The sequence below is a fragment of the Gorilla gorilla genome, chromosome 1 (genome assembly GCF_029281585.2).
Source record: "Gorilla gorilla gorilla isolate KB3781 chromosome 1, NHGRI_mGorGor1-v2.1_pri, whole genome shotgun sequence".
Classification (NCBI taxonomy): Eukaryota; Metazoa; Chordata; class Mammalia; order Primates; family Hominidae; genus Gorilla; species Gorilla gorilla.
Window position 1 is genome coordinate 86,021,843 of NC_073224.2, and position 24,531 is coordinate 86,046,373.

General features: G+C 38.3%; 1 protein-coding gene across 3 annotated transcripts in view; it reads right to left on the reverse strand.

Moving 5' to 3' along the window:
- Nucleotides 1-970: 970 nt before the first annotated feature.
- Nucleotides 971-24,531, reverse strand: part of PRRX1 (paired related homeobox 1) — a 76,553-nt gene continuing 52,992 nt past the window's right edge. For 2 of the 3 annotated variants that reach the window (XM_055377575.2, XM_004027884.5), the window contains 3 exons: nt 20,475-20,650; nt 13,963-14,144; nt 971-4,304 (listed from right to left, as the gene is read on the reverse strand). In XM_055377575.2, the coding sequence (XP_055233550.1) occupies nt 4,166-4,304; nt 13,963-14,144; nt 20,475-20,650 (497 nt within the window). In that variant the 3' untranslated portion in view covers nt 971-4,165. Of the gene's footprint in view, nt 4,305-10,025; nt 10,098-13,962; nt 14,145-20,474; nt 20,651-24,531 lie in introns of all 3 variants that reach the window. The other variant, XM_055377574.2, reaches the window with a different exon arrangement.

Consider the following 24,531-nt stretch of genomic DNA (forward strand, 5'->3'; position numbering starts at 1 on the left):
GAGCCACCGCGCCTGGCCTAAAGTAGCATTTTTTCACATGGCTTTTTTTTCTGCTCAAAAGCCTTCAATTGATCTCTGTGGCCTGAGGAAAAGTCCAAACATCTTTGACATGTGGTACCCTGCAAGATTAAGCCTCAACTTGCATCTCTATTATCTTCCATTCAACTTTAAAATTATCTCTCCATCTCATCCAGGCCCATCTTGCCATACATCTTTGAACACAAATTCCTCATTCCTATATCCCTGCCTTCACCCCTTCTTCTCCATGCCCTCACTTGAAAAGCCATCACCTGTTCTTCACCTGTCCGGATCCTTACTGATAAAATTCAAGTCCCAGTTCCTCTGTAAAACCGATCTCCCACTTCAGCTAACAGCATGTTCTCTCTCTTCCTCTTCTGAACTCCTTTTATCTGTTCTGTTTGATACTTATTAATATATTATCTTGAACTGTGGCTTATTTTTGCATGCTAGGGTTGCTTTTTAAACCAGATTTTAATTGATATGAAAACAGCATCTGTGTCTCACAATTTGGTTTTTCTGTCCTCCCCATGACCACACACCCCACGCTATGCACAATGGATGCTTAAGAAATTTTATTTTTCTATTTCTTTACTCCAGAAGAAACAGCCATGCTTATATGAAGTCTTTTCCTTATGGTGTCCAGTATTGTGAATGTTAAAGATATTGATTTTAAAAATGCTAAACTCTCATAAAAGTTCCACTCTATTCTCATCTATTATAATAGTAAGTGTCCCCTCTTCTTCCTACCATTGTCTTTGTTTCTGAGGAAAAATAGATTATTTTCCTGTTTTATGGAAAATAATATCACACTCAGATAAAGTTATCTTGTCTATAAGCCCTTCTTACCTTCACTCTTCTGCATGTAATCTCAGATTCTAGCAGATCTGTGTTTTTGAAGTTCAAAGAGAAAAGAATCAACAGGCTTAAATGTATATAACAAAAGACATGGTAGTGTCCTTCTTTCTTTTTATTGAAAAGAAATCATTTCTATTCTAGCGCAAACAATGTATATTTTACAACATAAAGCAAGATATAATTTACATATTACATTTCTTATGAGATCTTTATACCCTAAATGTCATTCCCTTTTTTATTAAGTCACCTCTTCCGGTTTAATTTAACCTGCCAAGTACCCTACAAATCAGCATCTTGTTTGAAGGGAGATTGAGGACACAGGCAGATAGTTCCTATGTATTCACCTGTATCTGGTATCATGATGGTGAGGAACAGGGATATGTCTTGACATTTGCGGCCCTGAGGACCTCCACTGACAACTGGCTTAAGATCCAGAAGGCATCTTTTCCAAATCACATACCAAACTTGTATTTTAAAAAATTGATAATAAATGAACAAAATTGAGAGCTTGTACAACATGTATATTTCTTGATCAAGTGCTTAGATAATACATGCTTATGGTATTGGTTCACCAGCAGTGAATGTTTCTTTGGCTGACCAGCACTGGTTACTCTATGATATTCCCAGACATTGCTTGCTTGAGACATTGGATAAAACCACCCAATTTCACCTATCATTTGGGTTTATGGGTTCAGGCTTTGCTGTTTGCCACTGGAAATGGATGTCTGAATCAAAATTTCAAATGATTTTGTTTCACATGTCCCTCTATCTAAGGTTTTCCCCTTCTCAGTAAAACCTTTTCATGTATGATTTCTGTTCCCTCCCTGTAATTCAAATCTTCTTAACCATTCTCTCCAAGCTCCAAACCTCCAAAGTTCACCAGTTTCTTGGATTATACTCATTTCACTTAGAATGTTTCAGTCTGTTGGGGTGTACTGTTCCTTCAAAACTTGATAATCCACAGCAACTAATGGGACAAATGGATGAATGGGGGAACTCTTCAGGAAGCAAGTAATGCGTGCTGTTCAGCAAACCTGCATGAACCATTCAGTAAGAAATGTTTTAATAGTGGGTTAAAAGAAGAAGGAATCAATTGGTGAAAGCAAAATGTATAAGATGAGCTTCATTATTATTTAAAGAACTACAGAATCAACATTTGAAATACAATTTCAGATCGGTGGCTGTTAGATTGAAATAACATCACCATTAGCTCAATCTGATATGCCAAGGGAAATACAAATGTGTGCTAAAAGTGCATCTTAAACCCCAAAATCCTTGCCTGTCACTCAGACTACAAAGTTGGCATGTTTGACCAAAATTGATCCAAAGTTTTTTAATCACTCACAACTAAAAATTATTAGAACTAAGCTGGTCAGGATGAAAATATAAATTAAAAAAATCGATTCTATGTGTCTTAAATTATTGTTTGGTCAAATGATGTGATTTTTGAGAGATCTGAAAATATAAACCTATTTCTCATTTCCAAATACAAGGTTATAAGTATGTACAGCAAGGTAGCATTTTCTTACTAGAAAACAAGGCTTTCAGGTACCTCATCATTCCATTAACATTGAACACTTTTATAGTCCCTTTCCTCCCATGGCTACAAAGTGCTGGACATACAGAGAATACAGAAAAGAATAAAGGAGCAAATGAATAGAGCCTCACAACACCCCTGTGAGGTAGGCAAGTATTGTTAATCCCATTTTACAAATGGGTAAACTGAGGCACAGCATGGTAATGTAGTTGGTCAAGTCCACCTGGCAAGTTACAAAAGCATGGCTGGGAACAAAGAAAAAGAAATGAAAGATCAGTCCTGGTTCCCAGCCCTAGACACTAAACTTTATTTCAAAATATTAAAAAATAAAAATAGCCCACAATTGCCTTTTAAATGTTGGAATTTAGAAAAACCTTTAGGTATTCCTCTTAAACATGTGCCTTTCTTTCATATTCCTGCTAAGTGAAGAACGGATAGATGACTAAATGGTATTCCTTACTCTCTCTAACTGCAATTCCCATGATAGATCAGATGTATCAGCATTTCACCAGAGCTCAGGCTCCAAACTCAAGGACATTTTTATAGCCTCAAATAGTTTCTAATTCATTTAAAGCCCTAATGTGAAAATGGGACCTGTTCTCAAACAGCTGCCCTATCAATTATTCTGTGGCTTTAATGAAAACTTCGTGTAGAAAAAGAAAAGCAGCAAGATCCCTAATTAATGTCTCATCGCTATAGAGATAAGAACAGTGGTGATGGTGTGTAATTTGCTTTTTGTATTGTTTGGGAAATTGCAAACTTAAGCTTGCAATATTATATATATATGAAATATATATATAAATATATAAATATATACAGTATATATATAAGTGTGCATCTCACTATCCTTAAGGCACGGAAGAGATGTGGGCATGCCTTTTAGAACTCACTCTTTGTGTTAGTAGAGAAATTTCTCTTCCTCTCTCAGGTGAAAAATATTTCTTCTACCAAATAGTCTGTGACAGCAAATCATTCAAAGACAACAAATATCTTTAACTTAAGATGATTGATTGATTGATTGCGTAGGGTGAGGGGTGGTGGTGATAGTGATATAATCTGTAGCTTCAAGCTTAAATCTATAGCTTAGATGTAGACTTTAGTGCTTAGAATCAGCCAGACGCAGCCAGTTACATTGGATCAGACAGTCCAGTGACCAGATGTTGTGCACAACTATTTTTTCAGAGGCTGATGGAAAAACCTTACCATGACCAACAAAGATGGAGACAATGAGAAAGGGAATTATGTCTGTCCAGCACAGATTCTTTAGAAAGACTTTGGCTTTTCAAAAGCTCCTAGAGCTTCTATAAAGAGAACTGGGAAGAGGACAGGGTAAGGCACTAAGGTTCAAACAAGTCAATGAGGACAGTAGAGGCAATCATTCTGGATATATATATATGGTTTCTTTGGCTGCTGTAGTTTTTTTTAAAACTTCATACAATCATGGGGGTGGGTGGGCTGAACCTAGCTGAAGAAGCCTGGAGTACATTAAGCAAAGCATGAATAGAAAGAAAAACAAAATAAACACACACAGAAACAAGTGGTGGTGGTATCCCAGAGGGAGGAGGAACATTTGTTAACTAATTTTCATTTTGCTCCTCTCCTGCTTTTCTCTGCCATGGTCCCAATATTTTAGTTCTGCTTTGTTTGTTTGTAATTTACTTTTTTCCCCCAGCAGATGAAGAAATAACAGAGCAGGATAGGTGTCTTATGGTTTTTGATTTCTTCTTAGGCCTGTTTAATTATTTTTTTTCCTCAGTTGACTGTTGGCACCTGGTTCCTCTGTAAACTATATTCCTTGGCCTTCAGTCTCAGGTTGGCAATGCTGTTGGCCATGTTGATGCCCTGTGCAGGGCTATTGTTGGCACATGTGGCAGAATAAGTAGCCATGGCGCTGTAGGGACAAAGGAGAGAGCAGGGAGAATAACAGGCATTAGTTTCACAAAGCTGCAAGTCTGTGCCCCAGATGGATGTACTCTCAGGATGGGGGCAGGCAGGGGCAATGGCTTGGACTAGATGACCTCTAGGGTCCCTTACAGCCCCAGCTTTCCATTCGTCTAAGGTACTTAGGGAAGAGTGGTCATGTTTTGAAGAGCAGGAGAAAGTGGTGTAGAGTGAGGAAAGGGAGGGAGAGGTATTTGTTGTGGTGGATACAGTGAGTAATGATTTATTTCTGGGGTGAGAGAAGAAAGTTGCTCAAGTTGAATAGCAGGTGTTTCATCAGCTGACTTATTAAAACAGTATTTAATCTCTTGTCCTGCCTACCTCCCCAGCCTGTGGGAGCAGTGGGGAATAGAGACAAGCATTTGAAAATAAACTAAAGGGAATTTTGCTCCTTCACTCTAGATAACTGACCTTAATTCTAACACATTTTAGATAATAAATACCATAATAAATAATGTGCCTGGAGAACCAGTTAAACAACCTAACATACATTCTCTGCCATTCTTAATTTACTGGTTGATAGCACCAAGCATTGCTGAATCAAGAGGTTACTAACCCACTGGCCTTGATTTTAAAACCTCCTCAAAAGAACTTGAATAGCACACACTGCCTTTTGGGTCAATTATTTTGAAAATGTTTAAATCTCCTAGATAAACTATCAAAGTCTCCATTTTCAGCATTCTTGATTTCAGAGGTAACTGTTTCTCACTGTCTTCATTGCTGAGAAAAATCTGAAGTTGTTTTTCATTGTCAGAGATTACAATTAAGACCTAAGAACACCGCTAGGCAGAAATTTATAATTGGTGGGTTTCTGTTAATTGCATCCATGAATCTCTGTTAAAGGAAAAACAAATGGTTTCATAGACTTAATAGCAAATTAGTCTTTCTACTAAATAGTTAAAAGTATACGTATTTTACTTCAATAAAAATGTTTTTAGTTGCTTCTAAGATTAGCAAAATCCCTTTCAACTCAGGGCTGGAATGAGATAGACTTATAAATGGAATGACATGTGCTCTTCTGTTGCCTGAATTCCAGTGGAATTTTGTCAGCCACATAAGACTTTGTGGTTCTGGGGATCAAGTGACAAGATCAGAAAGAGAGAAAAGTAAAGCTACTCCACAAATAGAATATATCATTGATACTTATTTGGGACACCATGGAGTCAAAACTCATAATAACTTATTTCAGCTCAGTTACTAATAATTAACTCAAGAAAATTAAGTTGAGAAATATAATGAGTCCCAGATCACTAGGTCTTTCCAGAAATATACATCTTTAATTTAAAATCTTTATAGCCCTGGTTAAGTGTATGGGTGACTGTGTGTGTGTGTGTGTGTGCACACATACATGTATGTGTTCTGACACAGGAGACTCAGAAAGGTTTCAAAAGGATCCTACCTTCTTCTATTTCAGTTTTGCCTGCTTAACTCTTACTCATCATTTCATGATAGATGATCTCAACCCTCTAGACAAGGCTACGTTCTTTTATAGCACACTAAACTTTTGCTTTTAGCACTTGATTCAAGTTTAGTTAATAATTTGTTTAGTATCTATCACTGTTTCAACTATAAGCTCCATAGATCAGACACCACATCTGCCTTGTTCACAACTGTTTCCTCAGGTAGAAATGACACCATATCTAGTACCATGTGTTCAATGAATAGACAGATAACTAAGAAATATCTATATATAGTATGATTAAATTGATTCCTGCTCGATGTCATTGATTTCTGTCATTCTGCTGTGAGCAATGATTTCTAAAAAAAAAAAAAAAAAAAAAAAAAAAAAAAAAAAAAAATCTTACCAATATGCTTTTATTCATAGGAACTGGTCCTTACTGCCAATTTTACTATCTTAATAGAAAGTGCAAAGTCAGTAGGACATGACAAAAGCAGGAGCTGGTGACTGTGTATACTTGGATCCATCAAAAAATATATTTCACAATAAAAACTGAACAAGTTATTAGTACCGTTTAGACTATCACTTCTACCACTGCCTACCAAGGGATAGAAGCAGAAGAGTTCCCAGTTAAGGTAGGTTTAAATTATAAGTGAGATAAATGACCACAACGATACACTAAAGTGGGACAAGTTTGTTTTAGAATATACCAAGAAATGTCATTTATTTTCAAAGCCCATATATGTATTATCATTTAGTTCACAGTTCCATTCAAGACCTTACCATAAATGTATGTAAACCCACAAAACCTATATTCAAAAAATTTCTAGGGTATACCAAGAATCCGAAGATCTAAGTATCTGAGAAAAAAAGACTATTGGATTTGGGAAATGTACCTAAGTCATAGATTATTATAAAATCAACCAAGTCAACCTTTCTTAATCAGGTTTCTGTGAGAGAATTAAGCCCTAAAGATGATGCACAATTAGTGAAATTGTAAACACATAGAAGAGAAGCTGGAATTAGGAGTTGTCTGTATTATTTGCTAAGTATTGAGAACAAATTTGAATGGCTTCTGAAAACAGAAAGCTAAAACTTATGAGAGAGTATAAACAAAAATTTTCTCATCCTAAATTGTAGATTGTCGTAGAATATTGTGCTTTTAAGTACTTGGTCTAATTTTCTGAAAGATGATGTGTTTTTTTGAGATTCTGGACAAGCAAAGTCTTATGTAACAGAAATGTGCCCTTTCTTAGATAATCAAAGCTGTATTCCATCTCTTTAGCCAAAAACGGAGATTAGAACCTTGGGGAGATTATTTTAGTTTACTGAAGATGCTATTGCTATTTCCCAGAAATGTCTCCTATAATAACGATTACAAGTTGTCTATTGCATAACCGTTTTTGCTGTAGTGATTTCAGAGTCAACTAGCTTTACCACCTGATATTCTAGTCTGAGGACTTAGCAGGGTAACACATTTCTTGGAAATACTGAGTTTCTCTCTCGAATGTAGGCAAGACTGTAATATCCCAAATGAGATGAATGTTAATGCACTTTCTATCTCAAAAACAAATTAATGGGAATTCAGATCATCTATTACACAGGAGATTGGATATTCACTGGCACATTTTTCACATAAATGGCAGCCTGCTTTTCCACAGTAAAGAACAGTGCCCTCGTCTGATTATATGGTGGCATTGTATAAGAACACCACCAGAGGCAAGTCTGTGACAATGCCTTATAGGTATCCCTCAAATTAGTGGATTAAAAAGTCGTTGTTTTTAATGAATGAATTTAGCAATTCCCTGGGAGCTTGATAGGTGATAACATTTTCACTTGATAAATGCTTAGGAAATGTATAAACTTTCAAAATTGATTTAACTTGTTCCAGCATTCTATAGCCACAAGAAGTAGGATAAAAGAACCAAAGCCATCTTATTTCACAGCCTCTTAACAAATGTTTAGAATATGTAATCCTACAAATAGGGATTCCAATAATATTTTGTACACATACTAAATAATTGCAAGTCTGTTTTCCAGTAGTTTGACATGGCTCTAGCTTCTCAATTTGAGCTAAGGGTGCCATATAGGCAAGCAGTGAGCAGTCCTTGGATATACCAGTGAAAAGCAAAACTTGTATTACAGGTCAGAAAAGACAGAATTAGTGAGTGAGTATTCTAAGAGTAGCTTAGTCATTCTTCAAAAATGGCATTAGAAGTAAGATGCAGAGGACCTGCCTCCTAAAGTGTCAACAGATGCAAGAGAGCCTTGAGTGGCTGCCAGTATGAAATTGTTTGTGACCATCTGCTTTCCATGTCATGGAAACTTCTGAAGTTCTGCTTTAGGAAAAGAAAGAGAACCCTGAAATGTTTTCTTAAAAGTCCAAAGAGGGTAATTAACTGTTTTCAACCAATTTATAGGGCCATTCAGAGCATGTAAAATGACCAGTCCTTCCTATACAGGATTAAGCTTGCTCGGGTAAAATGGTGAGATTGAAGCTAAGTGATTTGTACAGATTAAGCACATGACAACAACCAGAAGCCTGCTTAACAACAACCAGAGATCCTGCCTGTTGGTCTTGCCTTCTAAGTAAAACCCACTTATTCTTGGAAGCGGGGTACAGACATAAGTTCTGGGACTGAGTTTTTAGGCTTTGGCTAAAGCCCCATTTTTAGTTAGTTTTAGTTAAGTTCTTTGTGTCAGTGACCAAGAAACCACGTTACTGAATAAAGTGCATTGAGAAATTAGAGATTAATAATAAATGCTTGCACCCCATCTGTTGATTCAGCTAATCTGCCCTGAGACTTACACAGAGCTGACACATTTAAATCAGCTTCAAATGTTTCCATTTACTTATTTGGAGATTCCTAACAGATGCAACACAGCCATAGAGAGCAGAATGCTAACCACTAGCAGAGGTGGAGTACTGTTTTCACTGGGACAAATCATTTTTTATCATTTCAACTTACCCTGAAAGTTGTGAGGAAAAATGTGTTAAAATGACTGTCAAACATTGAGGAAGTATGGAAAATACTATTCGTACTACGATTTTAAAGCCAGGAAACGTATGGACAACTGCCCCTCTGCTTTCTAAACACCTATAGTGTTAAGTCCCACAAATCACAAAACAATTGATAGCTTGGGAAAAAAATAATACCTGACTCTATTTTCAACTCTTTGTTTTCTATTTGGCCCTTTGAACAAATGATGGCAAGATGTTTACAATTTCACCCTAAAGACAAATCTGTCAGCCGAGAAGTCTATGAGTTTTCCTGAAATCCTTGGGTTTCACCAGCTCAGGATTTTTTCAAAGACTGTAGGGGTTACGGTGTTCAAGACTGTGATGCATAGAAGCTGCAGAAAGTCTCTGGTTTGTTCTTTTGTCAGTGCAAGAACAACGGAGGCATACTTGCTTCACCTGATAAAATGTAATACCAGTTTTCCTAGGGAAATTTACTTTTAAAAAGAGATCTGGTAAATTCTTTGGAAATGGATCTTTTCTGATTTAAATAACTAACTTCTGTTTCTAACTTCTCTTTTGAAATTCAGAAGTTGATTTTCTAATACATATATTTATCTCTTAAAGTGAACACACTTGCACATTTCATTGGTAAGCTTTCCGTTTGTACTGTATGTTCAGTGATCTTCCTGCTATGTTTAACTTTTCATTTTAGAAATACTTTTATATATAAAGCCTCTTGTATCTTTCTATTGTTGCAAGACTTTTTTTGAAGTGCACACTGCTTATCGATAGGTTCCAAACACCCCTGTGAAATAAGCAATAGGGAGATTATTGCTAGCTTCATGTTAGATACAAAGCTACATAAGAGAGCAATGATCTGACTGGCCTGAGGAGCAGCAGAAGCCAGGACAAGAACTTAGTTCTTCCGAACCCCGTCCTGTAACCTACAAAGTCTCGCTATTCAAAATGTGTACCAAGTGTCAACAGCATCAGCATCACCTAGAAGCAAGTTAGAGATACACAATCCAAGCTCCAACCTGGACTTAGTGAATCAGAGTTTGCACAGTCACGCGATCCCAGATGTTTCCTGTGCACAGCAATCTCTGAAGAGCCCTGCTCTAGATTAGTATCACACTATGCTTCATTTCGTGGACATGCTTTCTTGCAGCTCTGGTTACCAATAATATTCCTCACTTGAGGACTTCACTGCTGAAATTTCTAGAACTGCAACCCCCACTTTCTTAAACACTCTGAATTCCCACTTAAACCCTACCCCAAGCAGCCACCCTCTTCCCCCTCTGACAAGTTACCTTTTCAGTGTCTTCCGTTAGAATCCGTTATGAAGCCCCTCGTGTAAACAACATCTTGGGAGGGACGAGGATCTATTTTTGAAAGTGTGAAAGGGAGAAATAAGCCAAATGCGTTCAGCAGATGTCAGGCAGCACCATGACCACGATCAAATGAGGGGAGGAGAAGGATGGGGAGGGAAGCTGTGGACAGGGATAGCTGACCTCTCTTTCACTCATCACTAGCTTTCTTTTAAGCCCAGCCCTCCCTCTGGAAATGGCACTTCAGGTAAATAATGCAAAACCAGGCCATTCACTACCCACTTCACCTAGGAAAGGATGTCTCTGAGAAAATGTTTCTTGGCTACTTCATCTCAAATAACAGTCAAAAGTTCAGGACTTGGTTGATCACTGCTACCCAAGAAGCAAAGCACTGCAAGATTAGTGAGTCTGAATAATTCTGGTGCTTGTGTGTGCTTTCACTCTTACAAGTTGCCTAAGAAAAATAGTTCTGAGTTAAGCAATGGGTGTGTGTGCCAAAAACAAGCTTCCTTTAACTGGCCACGGATGTAAAGAAGGAACCTGCCAGGACAACAGTGTCCGTGATAGGGAATGCTTTGTCCCTCTGGTGACTCAGTTGCCTGCCTAATGTCATCACCTCTAACATGCTCAAGGGAATGAGTGAGGTCATGACAAGCTATAATTAGAGCAAACTATATGTCCCAGTTTGCTAGGGACAATCCTGGCTTATACCTGTTGTCCTAGTATAATTATTAATAATGCTCCCCTTTCACTCTAAAAAATGTCCCAGTTTGAACAATAAATTACACATCCATCACTCTGGATGTAAAAGACACCCAGAAAAAAGTATGTTGGCTATTTTCCAACCCAAAATTCTGACCATATGCAAATAACTGCTTTTATGCCTTGGTTTTCTCCTTTCTTTTTTCAGGGGATAACTGTGGAAGTCAGCAAACTATCCTTTCTGGCAAAACTGTCTGCTCACTGTCTCTGGCTTGTATGACCAAGCCACGTCTATCAGTCCAATGGGATGAGGTCCCCACAGAGTGTGGACTTCAGCCGCAGGCATGCCTCACTGATCTGAGATAGCTCTTGCATAAAAAGGGGATTTTAGATAGTTTTCCAATCTTATACTTTTTTTACTACTTTCAATACAATGCAAGGTTTAATTTGAATGAAAATATAGTCGTGTGGCTTAACATGTTGCATGAAAACGGGGAACACAAGCATTAGTTCTAATTCTCCTTGCTGAAGACTTAAATTTGGGCAAGTGTTTAGTCTCTTCTTTGGAAGCACAGCAAGACAGAGCTATCACACAAGAGTGTTCCAAGAATTAACCAAGAGAAATGCCTTTTAATGAGTGTCACATGTGAGATAACTAACTTGACATAATAGTACCAACAAGAACAGTGAGTTAATTTTTCATAACACAAAAGGTCTATCATTTCCTTTGCTTTGGATCACTTGTTTTTCTTTTTTATTTCCTTAACAATATTTCCTATCAAGCTTCAAAGTGTGAAATCATAACACAGTTTGGTTCTAAACATAGCAGAAAATTCTCCAAATAACAGAATAGCTTTTTGCTACTTTTAGAAATCAACCAAAATATAAACACTTCAGTCAACATTGGATCAAAAAACATTATTATTGATTAAATTATTGTTTTAACATCACTTTTCTGCTTATATCTGAAGATTAATTTATTCTTCATACAGAATATGAACAGATTTTATGATTTTCTAAATTAATTTTTACAAATCCAATTTCTAAGAGAGAAATAATATAAAAGCATACCAAGAAATGAGTAAAACATACTAGGTTATATGACTTTAAGTGAAAAGAGCAGAATACAAAATAATATATATACTAAAGCTACATCTATATAAAACATTGAACTCTAATCACAAAAATGAATATACTAGTTATGTCAAGATGGTGAATTATGGATGTTTTTAAAAATGTATCCAGTATTTCTACATAATTCTTTCCATTAAAATAGAATATTTCCAAAAAAGTCACGCATAAATTGCCACGTTAATAATTTCAGTTAGATGTCTATATACTAAACACATATGATGCAGACACTGAGGCTCAAATGGCTGAGGTCCAAGTAATATAACCCTATATTAATTCAGGAATGATTTCATCCCCATTCATGCAGTGTGTGCTGTGTGACGCCTCTCACTGGTAAGGACCCCGTGGCAGCCATCTGGATTGTTTATGGCTGGTATGGAAAGTTCCTATGGAGGACCCAGACAGAAAAAGGGGCAATACTTCCTGGTTGTGACCAAATTCAAACCAGAGATCTTGAAGCATCAGGCTTTGAACCACACCCATTTTCCAAGCCATTTAGCGTGTTCATGAACACACTAAATTTCTCTTATACCAATGTTTATAAGAGAAATAAAGCAGCCTTTCATTTATTTAAAATATTAGAGAATATGTGATTTTACAATGGTCTTCAAAAAATGTATTTGTAGTAAATCTTAGAGGAGTTTAAATTTAAAATAGGGCACACAGATATAACTAATGTTTCAAGATCAGTAAGGCACACCACATCTGAGTGCAATAGGGCCCAGAATAAGACTTTCCTAGACGTAGGGTCTCCATGTGCTAAGACCAAAAGAATTCAGGCTAATTTTATAACAGGGGATTAAAACAAATTTCCAAGTGCATTTACCATGTTTCTCTAAAGGAACTGATTTGGAACAGAAAGAAACTTTTAGATGAGGCTTTTTGCTTTGATTAAAGCTAAGAACCTTTGAAAAACATTTGCATTTCAAAAATGTAGCATTTCATGTCAGAAATTCAACTTCATCTGAGACATAATCCCTATATTTCATTTAAAACCTCTCCTTAAACCAATAATTAACCTTGACAATAAAAAGGTAAACAAAAGCATAATAAATGAATTTTTGAATAGTTCTTCCTCCACTGAAATCAGCCAGGGAGAACACGTAGGCTTGGCCTGGTTTCTCAGAGTACTCAGGTATATTTTCAAAGAAAGGCACTCTAGACTAATCCAACGGGTTAGGAATTTGTGTCTCAGCTTCCCTTCTGGCAGCCTATATTTTCTGAACAGCATAATAATTGGAGGTTAAAAGCCTCTTTATGAGATTGAAATAGTACTCTGTTATTTGTTTCTTTAAAAATGTTCAACTTTTTAATATAAAAGTTTAGTGTAAATTATACATTCCTTTTTTATTTAAAAGAAACACACACAGACACACACACACACGCACACACACAAATACACACAAACTGATCCCCAGAGAAACCTTCAGACAAGTAGACAAGAATTAGCAATAGATTAGGAAGGCATTTGGCATTATAAGAAATTCACACCTACTAACAAAGAACCTTGGCCATGAAAGTGATCAGAATGAACTTGGCTTTTCTTTCCTCCTCTCTCTGTCATAGTCCCTCTCTGTCTCTCTCCTTCCTTCCTTCTTTCCTTTCTTTCTTCCTTCCTTCCTTCTTCCTTTTTTTAATTCAAAGCCAGTTTTACTGCAAAGTTTGCCTTTGGCCCTATACTTGGAGTTTTACAAGTTACGTCCCTACATTTGCATAATACAACGAATTTAGCTTAAATTTGGAAACAGGGTAAAGTTTTGTTCCAGAATTGTTGCAAGAGGAACACTGGGCACAGCTTAATGATCTTTTCTTTTAGATTCTTCCTCATCTTTGAAACCTTTGCAAGAGTTCCTGAGTCCAAGAGGAGATTGGTGAGATAGCCTGCCCCTCTCACTTCTGCCCCAAACCCTGCTGCTGGGGCAGCTTATAATCCCCTGGGAAAATGTGGGGATGTCAGCAAGTTGAATGTCTCTGAAGAGATTAACCCAGTAAGAAATGTCGGTGAGCTGCACAAGCAGCTTGAAACATGACCGACCGCTGAGAAACATGTGGAAGTGGAGCAAGGGAGAGTGGGCCAGTCATTCACCTGTACGGAGACGCTGTCCCCCAGGAGAGATAATCGGTGGGTCTCGGAGCAGGACGAGGTACGATGGGCTGCTCCACAGCAGTCACGTCTCCTGAGTAGGATTTGAGGAGGGAAGCGTTTTTATTGGCTAGCATGGCTCTCTCATTCCTGCGGAACTTGGCTCTTCGGTTCTGAAACCACACCTGGAGGATTGTTAGGAGGCAAGAAGGCGTAAGGAAAGAGAGGAAAAACAAAGAAGAAGGGGTTACATGAATGAAATTCTGCTTGATTTTACTATATAATGCCTTCCCAAAGAAGATATAAGATGGCTATGGAATTCTCCGTAGAACAATAGAAACATGCCATCCACCTTCCCTCATGAGGGCCATTCTTAAAGGTCAAGACTATTACAACAAGACCATGAAATTCTCCAGTAATCAGGTCTCCAGATATGGGATCTGTTACTTACCCACGGGACAGCAAAATATGGGTTATAATCCCTGTTACAATTGTAATCAAGAAAAGTGAAGAAAAATCTCATTAGACTTCTGCCACAGAAATAATGACTTTTCTAAAAGCTTTTTCAAAATTCTTCAAAATGTGAAAATTTTATCTGCTTTCATAATAATTATATTTTAAGCAAATTCCCCATCTCCCAAAAGTAGATGTTCCAACAAAGATTTAAGAAGGAAATGTTTTATTTGGGAGGTGCAAGGACCACCATTTGGGGAGCAAGGAAGTAACAGAGAAGAAAAGGCAACCACTAAAGGGTGTACTACTAAACCAGCTATCTCTGTGGTAGCTCAATCCTGCAGAGACCCTGAAGACTAAGACTAACGTAGAACACACACTTCAGAGTTATCCCTCTTGGAGGTGATAGAGCTGGGTGTGTGTACACTGGATCCTGTCAGTCATTGTCTATTAATGTTCCAGCACTTCTGGAATGCTGAAGGCAGGGCACTCTTCTGAAGTTCTAGGAAGAAACTGCTGGCACAGAAATGCAGGCACTGAAAGTTGGAAGCTGACCAGACTACACCTAATTGTAGGGTTCAAGGGAAATGGACAGCACTGACAGCATTTGCTACAACTAATAATAAACCTATCATTTAATTTTATTTATTTTTATTTTATTTTATAAGTTCTGGGATACGTGTGCAGGATGTGCAGGTTTGCTACATAAGTCAAACTGTCTCTGTTTGCAGATGACCTGATCCTGTATCTAGAAAACCCTATCGTCTCACCCCAAAAACTTCTTAAGCTGATCAGCAACTTCAGCAAAGTCTCAGGGTGCAAAATCAGTATGCAAAAATCACAAGTATTCCTATACACATACAACAGAAAAGCAAAGAGCCAAATCATGAATGAACTCCCATTCACAATCGCTACAAAGAGAATAAAAAACCTGGGAATACAGCTAACAAGAGAAGTAAAGCACCTCTTCAAGGAGAACTAAAAACCATTGCTCAAGGAAATCAGAGAGGACACAAACAAATGGAAAAACATTCTATGCTCATGGACAGGAAGAATCAATATCACAAAAATGGCTATATGGCCAAAGTAATTTATAGATCTAATGCTATTCCCATCAAATTACCATTCACATTGTTCACAGAATTAGAAAAATCTACTTTAAAATTTATATAGAACTTTTGAGCCCGTATGGCCAAGACAATCCTCAGCAAAAAGAGCAAAGCTGAAGGCATCACACTATCTGACTTCAAACTATACTACAAGGCTACAGTAACCAAAACAGCATGGTATTAGTACAAAAGCACACACACAGACCAATGGAACAGAATAGAGAACTCAGAAAAGACTGTACATTTACAACCATCTGATATTCATCAAGCCTGACAAAAACAAGCTATGGGGAAAGGATTCCCTATTTAATAAATGGTGCTTGGAGAACTGGCTAGCCATATGCAGAAAACTGAAACTGGACCTCTTCGTTACAGCATATACAAGAATTAACTCAAGATAAATTAAAAACTTAAGTATAAAACCCCAAACTATAAAAACTCTAGAAGAAAATATAGGCAATATCATTCAGGACATAGGCATGGGCAAAGATTTCATGATGAAAACATCAAAAACAATTTCAACAAAAGCAAAAATTGACAAATGGGATCTAATTAAAGAGCTTCTGCACAGAAAAATAAACTATCATCAGAGTGAACAGGCAACCCACAGAATGGGAGAAGATTTTTGTAATCTATCCATCTGACAAAGGTCTAATATCCAGAATCTACAAGGAGCTTAAACAAATTTATAAGAAAAAAACAAACAATCCCATGAAAAAGTGGGCAAATGATATCGTTTGTTAAGTGTTACCAGGGCTAGGAACTTATATAAGCACACTACATACATTATTTCTAGTCAACATGACAATTCCACATATTAGGTTTTATTATTTCTATTTTACAGTTGAGGAAGCAATTTCAATGAGATTAAATACAGTCATGCACCACATAATGATGGACCTCATATACGACGGTGGTCTCATTAAATTATAATACCAAATTTTTGCTATTTGATATGATTAGATACGCAAAAAAATCAATACTTACCATGGTATTACAATCGCCTACACTATTCAGTAGAGTAATATGCTGTACAGGCTTGTGACCTAAGAGCAATAAGCTATACCCTATAGCCTAGATGTGCAGTCAGTTATACCATCTAGATTTGTGTAAGTAGACTCCATGATGTTTGCACAATGACAAAATTACCTAAAAATGCAATTCTCAGAACAGATCACCATTGTTAAGCATTGTATGACTGCAATCTGTTGAAATTCACATAAATAATAAATGGCTGAGTTTCTGAACTCAAGGACATCCAATTCATGATCATACAACTCTTCTAGAGTGCTATGGAACTCTACTCATTCATTTACTCATTCAAGAAATCTTTATGGAGCACCTGCTATGGTCCAGGCCCAGTACTAAATGCTGGAAAGAGAGAGATGAGAAACTTATTCTCTGCTTTTAAGCAGATCAAAACCTATTAAATGAAGACATGTAAATTTGAAAAACTACAAAACAAGTATTTTAAGTGCAATTATGGAAATATATAACAAGGTATGGGAGAAGAAAATCCTTTTTGTGGAGTGAGCAGTTGTACAGCTCGAGGGGCCAACATACACATAAATTACCACATGATCAGTGCCCTGTAGAGCTGTGCAGCATGAAGGGCCTGGGTGGAAATTGGCCAAGGTGGAATCTGGACTTGGCTTCCCAGACTCCTGGCTCTTCTGTTTTTAATGTGCCTTCACATTGCTCTTAGAGCTATCATCTTAAATGTTAATACAATCACCTTACTGCCTTGTTTTATATCATCTACTGGCTCCCCATTACTCACAGAATAAAATAAAAACTTCTTAACCATAGAACTAAGGCTGTTCAGAAATTAGCTCTTTGTCCATCAATCCAGCCACAAACCACATCACTCTAGCCTCATACACTGGCCCTCTAGAGCTCCAGCTCCTACCCTGTGCTCAAAATTACCTGTGGACTCCTAAATGTGTTAGGCCCTTTCCTACCTAAAAATATTCACACCAGATATTTCCTTTGCCTATTATATTCTTCCCCGCTTTGTCCAGGTATCAAAGCCCACATATTTTTTTCAAAGTTCAACTTTAACATTGAACATGACTTAAAAGTCATACTGGCTACACTACTTTCAACATTTGTCCTGTGAGTTGTTTAATTTCTCTGCTCCTTTGTCTCCTAATCAATTGGAGATAACAATATCTACTTACAGGATAGTTTTGAGAATTGGCCCAGAATTAGTGCCTAATAAACATAAATTCTCTCCCTTTTCCCCCAGGCAGATTAGATCATTCCTTCCTCTGGTCTATCACTAATTATTGTACATTCCACTGATGTAGGAATCATATTATGATATCATAAGTGTATCGTTTGTACATCTATCTTCTCCACCCCAGTCCAAACATCCTTAGGGAGAGGGTCAGTATCTTATTCATCCCCAGCAAAGCAAAACCGGGTTCAAGAGTATAATATGTGCTTGATAAGTGTATGAGGAAAAAAAGAGGAAAAGAAGAAAAAAATAAATTTTGCAAAGATGAATAAAACATGGTCTCCATCCAAGAGGCCTCCTCAGTCCTGTGGGGGAAGTTGGCCCAGATACAACTCAATATAATACATTTCATGTTATGATAAATGCCATAAATACAAAGAAGCCCAGAATCAGAAGGGATTGGTTCAGACTGGGAAAAGGTAGGCTTTCATGGGGGAAGAATGAAGTCATGAAGGGAGAACTCTGCCCTACTCATTTAGGAAATGTTCACTACTCTAAAAGTCATTAAATCATAGCAAGGTGGGAAAAGAGAAATAAAAAATAGTTCCAACATATAAAAAAGGTATTTCCCTGTCATGATAGGGGCAAGACAGTCCCCCAACCCCAAAATTGGTCTTTCATTTTTTTTTTTTTTTTGGAAATGTCCACCATTGCCCTCTGCAGGTTTCCTTATTTAAAATTTAGATCACCGTAGCAAAAGTGGCACATTAGTGTGCTGTGGGTTACTGGACTAAAAGTATTCATTACACCACCGCAAGCTGAGGCGTGGCATAAAAGACATGGGGTTTTTGAGGAGAGAGGAAAGGATTTAACAGCAGAGTTAGAGATTTGCGGTAAGCAGTGTTGAGGAAGAGGGTGTGGGAAGACAAATTGCATAATCTGCACTGGATGGCGAATGGGAGAGCAAAACTGAGTGTTGTCTCTATGGGTCACTCTCACTTGAGCCCAAAGGGGCACCTGCACTCACACTTCCTCCTGACCTACCCTCAGGGGCCCCACAGGCTCCCACGACTTTCTTCTTTTGTCACTGACATTTTTCTTTTTTCTCTTGGGGAGTACTTCTTGGTGAGGTCCCTGTTTCCCCATGGGAAAACGTTCACACTTTCTCTTCAGGCTGAAGGGAGCACCAGGATCTCTGCATCAACTCCACAGTGGTCTCCCACTGTGTACTGTGCCTCCTCCATAGACACAGGCCCTAATCAATGGGCTAGGAATCTACCCTGAGGTCTAGCTCAAGTTCTGGCTGTTCAAGAGGGTTATCATTTGCAGAAAGAAATTATTAACACTCAGACTGAACATAGATATACAAACAATAATTTTGTAAGGAAGACAAGACAGATTGGACCTACCCACCTTATCAAAACAGCATCTTGCTACTGGCAATATGGAAGACAAGATCTTTCAGCAGAGGCACAACAAAGCACTACTTGAAAAGGCATTTAGCCAGGAGACTCTTATTCATTCAGTTTTTTTGGGAGGCGGGGTGGGGAGTGGTAACTAAAAGCATGAACTCTGGATCTGCATATTTGCATTCAAATCCTATTTCAGACACTTCCTAGCTATGTGATGTTGTGCAAAATACTTTGACCTCTCTGTGTCTCAGTTTTCTCATCTGCAAAATGAAGAATACTATCCACATCACTGAATTGGTGTGAGGATGAAATAAATTACTTATGTAAAGAACACTACTTGGCATATAAGGGCTCCAGTAGTGTTAGTATTACATATTGTTATGACTGTTAATCGCAGGTTGTATCATGTTCTAGATGTCTGGCTTGCAGTTGGTGTGTCATGGCACTAATGTTAGAAAGAATGGCTATTCTCTTTTTCCTGCCTTTCATGCTCTTACCTTCTTTCAGTTCACAGAGACACTGAAGGAAAATAAAATCATCCACTTAAGTGTGCTCTTAACTCAGTTCATAAGTATTCATTTCTCACTCCATCAGTGCTCATACTCATGTGTACTTACAACAAGTTTCTTGAAGACTGGGGAGGAGAGCTGAGGTAGGGGACAGAGAATTCATCTCTTTAACCACTTCGAGATCAGATTGAAATCTAAGGGTGCAGAGTAAAATACTCAGATGGACAATGTATATCACATAAATCTGGAAGCGTCAGAAAGAAAGGGGTGCTGGGAGAGGAACCTGTAGCAAGGATTATTCTGCCCTACCTGAAGGCATTCAATTTTATTTTAAAAAATACTTGCTGCCCAAAGAAACACAGCTGGAAACAGGATTCTATCCTCATGCTGACCATATGTAACCCTTATAAGTACCAGCTCCCATCTGAAGCCTATAACTTGGGTATTATTTATTTGTTTGTTTGTTTGTTTATTTTTGAGTCAGGGTCTCACTCTGTCACCCAGGCTGGGGTGCAGTGGCGCGATCTCAGCTCACTGCAACCTCCACCCGCCAGGCTCAAGCAATTATCCCACCTCAGACTTCCAAGAAGCTGGGACCACAGGCACGCACCATCATGCCTGGCTGTTTATTTATTTATTTTGTATTTTTGGTAGAGATGAGGTCTCACTATGTTGCCCAGGCTGGTTTCGAACTCCTGAGCTCAAGCAATGTGCCTGCCTCAACCTCCCAATGTGCTGAGATTGCAGGCATGAGCCGCTGTGCTGGGCTATAATTTGTGTTTTTAAACAGTTTTCAGAGATGTGCCTCTGAGAAGGGTACTACTTGGTGCCAGCCTCCCACAGCTTGAGTTACCTGCACTCTCGCCTCGGTGAGGTTCACCCGGCGGGCAAGGTCTTCTCGCACAAAAGCATCAGGATAGTGTGTCCGCTCAAAGACACGCTCCAAAGCCTGCAGCTGGCTGCTATTGAAGGTTGTCCTATTCCTTCGCTGCTTTCTCTTCTTTTTTTCTTCTGAGTTCAGCTGATCATCTGGAATAGAACACAATGATGAAAAGAAGCCAAATTCACTGTAGGAGTCCCAGTTAAGACTTTTTTACGGTATATCTGTAGTGAGATCCTGCTTCATTTGCTCACATCTTTATCAAAGTCCTATAGCCAAATGCCACTTTGCATGCGCAAATGTGGCCATTAGCACTCTCAAGTTCATATGTCAAGAATCCCAGCAACTCTAATGCTTGGCTGTTGCCTCTAAATCTGGGACAAGATCTGAACAGTCAGAGAGACATTACTTGCATGATCCTTGATGCCTGTTTGTCAAGGAAAATCTTACCCCTGCCCATGTTCTTTGGACTTCTCTAGAGATAAAGGAAGAAGAGTAAATGGTTTTGTACCTTATTTGTCTTTGACAATATTATGCTCACTCATATAGTTTAATAATCAAGTAGACCAATTATCTCCTGGTTTCTTCTCTCCTAACATATATACATGAACACAAATGTCGAGTTATAGAGAGGAAACTATGTTCAAACCACATTACAGGGATTTGTTTTACCATGCACTCTCCTTGAAGCAGCAAGTAATTTCTAACAGCATTCACTCAAGGCTCCATGCTGTTGCAAAGGCAGGCTTCAGAGGCCTCAGCCTAGATTAGGACTAGTGCTACAATGCCATCAACCCAAGCTAACATTAGCCTGGGGCTCACTCCCTGAGAACCCAAGAACAGGAAACAGTTCAGAAAGATCCCTGAAAATGTTTCACTCAAACTTGAGTTCTAGGACCCTGAGATCTTAGGGACCTTTGAAGAATCACAACTCCATTTTTACCTGTCAAGATCCTTCCTTGGTTTTCTCTGAGTTCCCCTGAAGGTAGCATGGTGAGATAATTGTCCAGGTTGTCCATAGCAGTCAGAGTGTAGTATGCTCCTCTCCTGCTGCCCCCACCCAGCCCAGTCAGGAGTGACGTATATGTGAAACTGAGTGGAATACCAGCTGTGCTGACACCTCCATCAAACTATCACCCTAAGGCCTGAGCTCTGCAGAGCCTGTGTAGGTCCCAGAGATTTGCAACACCATGCTGCCAAAACGCAAGTCACATGCTCCATCTAATGAACTTGACTTACATTCCCCATAGCTTTTCCCCAAAGAGGCTCAGCCCAAAGAAAATTATGAAGCATTGGAGTGAGGATGGGGAGAAAAAGGAGAGCTTGGCCATTCACTATTTAGAAAGTACTTTTGGCTCTCTCTTCTAATATGCAAATTCTCCTGATTCTCTCTGATTATAAACACACAATGTACTCAGCAAAACTATTAGCACAAGTCATGATGACACCTACCTCAGCTATAATATTGTTTTTATTACAAATTGAGGGAATGATCTAGATTTGTGTACAGAGTCAAAATGTAGCTTAAATCCAGAGGCCTGACAACTGAGGCCTCTAAGTCTTTTGCTAAGAGAATCCTTCTTCATCAATGCTTCCTTACCAGGAATACCCTTGAAGCTTAGAATAGAGACTGCACATTTCTTCTTGATAATTAAAGCACCCAGATATAGTAAATGCTTGTTGAATTTGTTTTCAGGGAAAACGTGAAACTCCTCTTGTCTTTAGAAGACTGTTTCTGTAGAAAAAAATGTCAGATGATCTCAACCAGATTCCTCCAGCCAAGAAGCTACCATACCATTCTCTCTGCTTCATGGTTTTGCACAGTCAACCTTCTCTTTGGTATTTTACACTTGTGGTGCCTTACCTCAGGGCCCAGCTTTGGTGGCACTTCTGTGACACTCAGTAAGAATGTAAGATCAGCTGCATCTTGGAAATGGAGCAAATTTAATAATAATTTTTGAGATCTACCAATGCCTAAAATATTCCAACCAACATCACTGATTATACCACTAGCTATTAGCAAAATTAGTTTGCAATAAGATCAGCACTAGAATTCAAACACCTAGGATTAAATACCTTTCAGTAGTTACATTGCACTTGCATTCTCCTTCCTATTTAATATTTGGAAGCATTCCTCCCATTCCTATTCATTTTTCCAAATCATTTTGTCTCGTACTTCAGGTCTTTCTAAGTAATACAAGCCCCTGTGATAGCACAATTATCTGAATTTCATGCCCCCAAAACAGAAGTCTGCAAAAAAAAAAAAAAAAAAAAAAAATCCTTAGCTTCTGTACTTTGTTTTAACTGAGACCAATTAGACCCTAAGCCATTATTTTTAATCATATAGAGAAAATCCCCTATTAAGCCAATCCCATGACTTGTTTTCATCTCTCAAAGAAAATTCTTTCTTAGGTGCAACCACAAATTATAAATCTTTTATGTTGTTTCAAAAGCCTATTTCTTCTTGTATTGCCAACTGCAATCAAGACCAAGAATATTTTATGTTTTGTTCTTAGTATTACAACCTGCTACATAATCTCAGTAGTTCTTTGAAATATTCCACTGTTCAATCAAATTCCGCTGACTGTCCACCATAAACCACCAACTCCCCTGATGTGGGAGTAAGGGAAATGGAGAATTATAGTTTATGACAGGGAATAAATAGCTATGATGACCTGAAGCAATTCCAGCAAAAGTTTCCCAGTGAATGTTCTTGTTGTTTTTAACAAATGAAAACACTAGTTCAGATCATGTTGAAGGTGAGAAAAGACACAAATAACAGGGATCCAGGGAGTCTGGCTCTGGCAAATGTCCTTCAGAGTACAAGTATAATAGAAAGAGACGATGAGCGGGCAACAGAGACAGCTCGAGCAGCAGTCCTGGGGATGGTCTGTCTTTGCTCACTAATCACAAAATGTGAGCTCCCTGTTTTTCCCCAAGAATGCAGAACAGGACCCAGCACAGTATCTTCAGCAGTACAAAAGGAAACATAAACACTGTAGAGGTTTACAAATGCAGGGTATCTGAAGGACCTGCGATAAACACATTTATCAGATTCTTGGCTCTGGTTGAATACAGGGGAGAGAAAGCAGTGTATTTTTACTAATTCCAAGAGGGTCATCTTTTCTTGCAAAAACAACTACAGTGAAAGTTGATTTTGAAACATGCCGTCTGAGGATACTGACATCCAACTGGATATTAGAATGCATCTCATTCTTTGGCATTCTAAAATGGGAAGGATTCACCAAGTTGTAGAACAACCAGTGGAAACATGAATACATTTTTTTTTTTTTTTTTTTTTGAGATGGAGTCTTGCTCTGTCGCCCAGGCTGGAGTGCAGTGGCGCGATCTCGGCTCACCGCAACCTCCGCCTCCTGGGTTTACACCATTCTCCTGCCTCAGCCTCCCGAGTAGCTGGGACTACAGGCACCTGCCACCACGCCCAGCTAATTTTTTGTATTTTTAGTAGAGATGGGGTTTCACCGTGTTAGCCGGGATGGTCTCGATCTCCTGACCTTGTGATCCACCTGCCTCGGCCTCCCAAAGTGCTGGGATTACAGGCGTGAGCCACTGTGCCTGGCCTACATGGATACATTTTTTATCAAAGTCGCAATGTTTCAAATCCAAAGTGTTTATGGATTTTATAATTTTTTTGATGATTGAGTAAACTGAAAATATGTAGTTACTGTCGCTCTTAGTAAAAACAAGCAAAACAGCCTTATAAATAGGTGTAGTCTTGCTGGGATCATGAGTCATAAAATATTGGCATCTAATGAAACCCATGAAATTGTCAAATTCAACCATCTTATTTTACAGATGAGTTAAATTAGATCTAGAAGAACAACATGACTTGCCCAAAATCACAATGCGGACTTGGGACCTCCAGCCAGAGTGAGAAACCAGGATTCCCAATTCCATTCCACTCTTAAGTGCAGATGACAACATACACGCTGTGCAAGAGAGAAACAACAAAGCATCCAACACACAAATGGAAACCATTCCCCAGGGAAAATATTTATAGGAAAGACAG